This window comes from Pundamilia nyererei, unplaced genomic scaffold, assembly GCF_000239375.1.
Source record: "Pundamilia nyererei isolate P.nyererei 1_Seehausen unplaced genomic scaffold, PunNye1.0 scaffold00753, whole genome shotgun sequence".
Classification (NCBI taxonomy): domain Eukaryota; kingdom Metazoa; phylum Chordata; class Actinopteri; order Cichliformes; family Cichlidae; genus Pundamilia; species Pundamilia nyererei.
The window spans coordinates 63,887-69,772 of NW_005188154.1; the positions used below are offsets into that span (position 1 = coordinate 63,887).

At 40.5% G+C, this 5,886-nt stretch overlaps 1 protein-coding gene across 1 annotated transcript in view; it reads right to left on the reverse strand.

Annotated features, from left to right (window-relative positions):
* LOC102204198 (basement membrane-specific heparan sulfate proteoglycan core protein) overlaps positions 1 to 2,831 on the reverse strand; it is a 12,637-nt gene extending 9,806 nt beyond the window's left edge. The window contains exons 1-2 of the mRNA XM_005754928.1: positions 2,749 to 2,831; positions 2,412 to 2,444 (exon numbers count right to left, since the gene is read on the reverse strand). Coding sequence (XP_005754985.1) covers positions 2,412 to 2,444; positions 2,749 to 2,785 — 70 coding nt within the window. The 5' untranslated portion in view covers positions 2,786 to 2,831. The remainder of the gene's footprint in view (positions 1 to 2,411; positions 2,445 to 2,748) is intronic.
* Positions 2,832 to 5,886: the final 3,055 nt, after the last annotated feature.

Below are 5,886 nucleotides of genomic sequence, written 5' to 3' on the forward strand. Positions count from 1 at the left end.
TGCTCGTTACCACAATAATAACGTAGTTACTGTAACGCGTTACTGCGTTACTTAATAACGCGTTAGTCCCAACACTAGATATCAGTCAGCCATATAGGTCATTTGTGCTGGGAGCATCTGGCAGAGTCCCCAGTTATTCATTGTTTTTTTATTCATGCAGGTAAAAGCATCATTGAGATTAGAGATTTCTTTTTTTCAAGAGAGACCTGAATGTCACAAATCACCCTGGTATGGATATCCAATCTATTCTCAATATGTCCTGGGATTGCTCTGGGGCTACCTTCGGTAGGACATGCCTGGAACGCCTCACTGAGGAGGTTCCCAGGATATCTGAACCACCTTGTGGTTAATGCCAGTGTGATTGAGGATTTATTTAAAGTATTACTTCTATACCCAACTGTATCCTGAACTAAGTGTGCCATATTTCCATGGTTGCACTGCTTTCCTTCCTGAGTCACATGGTCATTTGTCAACCAAAGGTTTTGTGACATGGAACCAAACTTCTACCACACCTGAGTTTGTAATTAAGCGATTGCCAGAGTTGCACTCCCCTTCATTTATTGGTACCTGTCAGGTACAGGCTAACCAAGCACAATAGGACTGCTATTATTTTCACATACAAGAGTCTGATTCTGGAATTACTGCAACAACAGGCAACAACCATCTTGTTTTCCCCAGCTCTATATATCCACTCCAGCAATGGAGGTGCAGAATAACAGCTAAATCCTTCTGTGCATTTTAAAGATCTTGTCCACCTCTTCATACCTTTCTTCACTTCCTCCACCTGTCCTCGTCTCTCATTTTTGATTTTCTTTGTTATGCAGATGATACACAGTCCTATCTCTCCCTAAAACCAGGCATTGATAGCACATTGCAGAAAGTTTCAGATTGTCTTAGTGACATAAATTGCTGGATGTCTTTGAACTTTCTCAAGCTAAACCATGACAAAAGTGATATTACAATTTTTGGCAAACAAGCCTCTGTTAGTCTCACAAGAAATGACTTGGGCCCACGATCAGCTAATCTACATCCCCATGTTAAAACTCTTGAGGGATCTAGCTTCAAGCTGTACAAACAAATAAATTGAGTTGTTGTTGGCAGTTTCTTCCAGCTCAGGAGCATTTCTATCCTCAAAACTATCTTGTCATCTAAAGATCTGGAAACCGTTATCCATGCCTTCATTTCATCACATCTTGATTTCTGTAACTCTCTCTATTTAGGTGTCTGTCAATGAAGCCTGTCCCGCCTGCAACTTGTTCAAAATACAGCCGCAAGGCTCCTGACGGACACCAGAAAGAGAGACAGTATTACTCCAATACTCACATCTTTACATTGGCTGCCAGTTAAATACCAAATTGATTTCAAGGTTTTATTATTTGTTTTTAAAGCCCTCCATGGCTTGGCTCCAGCTTACATTTCAGATCTCCTTAGCCTGCACCTACCCACTCGAACTCTGCGTTCCTCCAGTCAGATGTTTTTACTGGTTCCACGCTCCTAGATAAAATCCAGAGGTGACAGGGCTTCCTCCATCGCTGCTCCGAGACTCTGGAACAGTCTTCCTCTTTTATAAAATTGTCTTCCTCTTTGGAAATCTTCAAATCAAATTTGAAGACCTATTTTCAAAGACTTTCGGATCTGATGCCGCTTTTGTTCCATTTTAGCTATTCTGGTGTTTTATCTCATTGGATCATTTATGCACATGTATATGTATACATGTATTTATGTCCACGTGCGTACCCGTGTGTGTGTGTGCATATATGCATGTATATGTATGTGCATATGTACTGGTACATATATACTTGTACAAACAAATGTATATAAGAGTCTGCTTGGGTGTGTGTATATATTTGGATGTTTTGTAATGCACATTTATTTTAATTCTTTCTTTTATCATCCCTGTTCAGCACTTTGGCCGATACTTGATGTCCTTTAAATGTGCTATACAAATAAAGCTGACTTGACTTGACTTTCCTATACTTCATGATTCCACTGCTAAGTCTCCTTGTCCTTTTTCTTCTGTCAAGAGAATACATCGAATATGTTCCTCATGGTTTCCCTCACCTCTACAATTGTACTTTCCCAGTCGTCTGGTAATTCTTGCCTACCACCCAGATCTATCTCAACTCCTCCCTGTGCAGCATTCTTCCTCCTTCAACTTTCACCTTTTTCATCAGACTTTTTTAATTCTTCCCTTTGCCTTCAGTCGCTTCCTCTTCTTCTTGATTTAAAAAAGTCTTGATTCCTCTTCTTAATATTCAAAGTACTTTATATGTGCAGTATCTCATTATTAGGACATTTGGCAAATTCAAGAGATTAATTTCATTCAAGAGGTAATGGCAATAAATACGAAAATAAATAAATAAAGACTGAATTACATTTGAGGAAAACAAGAAAGAAAGAAAAAATCTCACCTGTAGCATTTCCATAGAAGACCGTACTGAGCACTGAAATGAAGATTGAAACCTGATCAGATTTTGTTAAACCTGTTTTTGATGAAGTTAAGGAATCACTCAATATAATTATATTGAAATAAACTTTAAATGTGCTACATTCAAGACAAATTGTATTGTCTGGAAATTTACTGTAATTCTCATAATTCAGTTCAGTTCAGTTTTATTTATTTAGCTTCAAATCACAACAACAGCCACATCGAGGCACTTTACATTGTAAGATAAAGACCCTACAATAATACAGAAACATGTTCAATAATTTGTGATACTCATAAGACACAGTTATTAATGTACTCACATAATAAATCAAGCATGCAGAACAAAGAGTGCCTCATTGTCACACCCAACCCTGCTGCAGTGCTAAAGTCAACGTGTTCTAACGGTGAAGCTGTTTCCTTGTAAAGTGTCTTTGTGCTTCCTTCCCCTTTATAATGAGCTCATAGAACTATAAACAGCTACACAAACCACAGCAGCACCGTTCCACTGCTGACATTTGTTGTCCACATCAGCTTGCTTCTTGTGCCAAGAAAGGTTAAAACAGTCACATTATGTTCTGCATTTATTTATGTAATTATCATTCACAGTGATCATAGCACTACTTTCTGGTTGCAGCGGTTCCCATCATTGGTAATTCACTATGAAATACATGCATCATCTAAACTACTAGGTGGACTAGTGTGATTACATTTGTTTCCTCATTACAATATTAAACATCAGTAAACAATGAGGAAAAATTGCCATTTGTTTGCCTGACAAACGCACTCTTTGCAGCTTCTCTACACATCTACGCGCACACACACACACACACACACACACACACACACACACACACACACACAAAGATATGTGTCATGGCCATAGTCACTCCAGTTCTCTCAAATTTTTCATAGCCTTGCATTAACACTATGGGTAGTGCAGTGCAAAAGGAGCACCATTAAATTCCCACTGTGCTCTTCTTGACTAGATTCCTTTTTTGATCGTCTGCTTAAACATTTGGTGACCATAAAAGCAGCTCTAAGCTACAGCCTGCATTTCCTTTTCTCTAGATGACGTAATTCATCAGGTCACTTTCAGTACATAAAAATAAGTATAGCAGAATGGACAGAAACTACATATGCACATATGCAAAGCTGACGCAAAGAAAGTAGTACAATTTACTGTTCTGATTATGTTACTTTTATTAAAAAGAATACAGCATTTATCATCTGCAAAGTCTTGAACTCTACAGGTGAAGTTGTTATTGCTGACATGATCACAGTGATACAGTGATACAGTGCTCCCATCAAAAGTCAGAGAGTGCAACACTGTCCAAACAGTAACATCCGATCAATTGTTTAACCTCTTATCTAATTCAAAGTGACACAGGGACAAAAAGTGGTGTACATCTTGGAAAGGTCGCCACATTATCAGAGGGTCAACATAGAGAGAGAGAATCAGCCATTCTCAAGCACATCTTTGGTCTGTCAGAGGAAGTCAGAGTAAAGTTTATTCTGGCTTACTCTGTAGGAAACTCCACAGAGAAATATATGAGCAGGCTGTGGTTAGTACTGCGAGCCAAGTGTGCTAATCATAGATAGACATTTAATTTTAAATATAAAAAAAAATGTCATCCCACACATAATTCTCTATCATCTTGATGAAGATGTTGGAAGGGACTGGGACCAGAACAATGAACCTTAGGTACCTTGGTTGGAGGTCAACTGTAGCAGCGCAGGAACACAGAGGCCCTTGGAACTCGGTGGCAAAAAATCCATGGCGTCTGGTCCCGGTTGCTCAGGGCCCATGGGCTCTGATTCTGTTTGTATGGGATGACTGGTGACTAGAGCAGCACTGAAGGCTTCAGAGATGACTCGGGAACCTGGAGCTGCTCAAGAGGCTCTGGTAGCCTGGGTTTCTAAAGCTTGAGCTGCACAGGGCTCACAGATTAGCAATTATCCTGGGCAACACAGGTGGGAGCTTCTACCTGGAAGAGGGAGCTCGAAGAGTTATGGTTGCAGATGACTCAGACTAACTAGGTGCAGAACCACCAATGAACTGCTTGGTATCATCAAGCCAGAAGAGCTGGCCAACATTGAGTCAGGAATTTCCAGAAAAATGGGCAAAGGTGAGCTCCCCAGACATGCTGCAGGTCTTGGGCTGGTAACTACTACTTCAGCATCAAGAGCTTCTTCATCGTGCGAGATGCAAGTACTGGCAGAGAAGAAGAAATGGTGAGCATGGAGGATGAAGAGTGAGGGGCTGGTGAAAGGCTAAGCCTGAGCAGAGGAGAAGTGGTGGACCAGGACATCTTTCTACATTGGTGCTGCAGTGGTGGAGAGAAGCCCTGTCAATGTGTCAAATCTTTTCGTCCATTTGCTTCACCAAGGACAGATCACACAAAGACCCCTTTAACAGCTCATTTGGAAGTACAGAGATATGCTGGTCATTTGATGTAGGGCAACCTACGTGGATATGTAAATGATATGTCAATTACAGATAGGGTTGCCAACTTTTAAATATCAAATAAGGGACACTGTGGCGTGCCAGAAGCACAGTGCACAACAAGCTGGGCATAGTGTAAAAATGCACTGTGTGTGACATTGCGGGTAACCATCAATTTTCATGATATTTGGTAGAATAAGGGACAAACCAATTTTGCTCATTATATGGGATCTGCCAGCTGAAATGGGACAGTTGGCAACACTAATTACAGAATACCCATATGAGGTCCTATACAGGCCCAGACTGAGTGTCATGTTGTGCTGTTTTTCTGTTCCTGTCCCTGAATCCTGGTTTGTCCCTCCTGGGGACAACTCTGTTTCTGCCTTTCTGCTCCCAGCAATTCTCCGGACTCCAAAAAGAACATAGATTGGACATTTCAGTTTCTCACTCTTCCACTTCGTCAGCCGGTGAGTCACAGACAGTTGTTCTGTGTCTATGCTCTCTGTCTACCAGCTGTCAGAGCTAAAATATGTTTTCCATAAGCTTGTACAAATTCAGCTTAGATTGTTCTTTGTCATTTTAGTTCTGTAGTCAAAGAGATGAAGATAAGGTCTTTCATGACTCTGTGAAAAGCCCCGGGCAGATATTATTTTTGGGCTTTGCCACCACACTGAACTGGAGCAAACACAGCATCTCACATTCTGTATGTTTATATGTATGTATCTCTCTCTCTCAGACACACACACACACACACAACCACAGACACACATATTATAATATGAACGCATATTTTCATGGAGAAAAAGCAAATTATTCCATAATTGACATCAACAGGTTCAACCTCTTGGTGGCGCTGTCACTTGGTGTTCGCTCGCTCTGCGGTAGAGTATCACTTCCTGTTCCTGCTCAAACACAGTGGTGTTTCTGAGTAGCTTATTTGCTTAGCAATTTAATTAACAACTTTTAAATACATTCTGCTTTCATAGTATAATCTTCACGTGCTTCATCCGAAGCA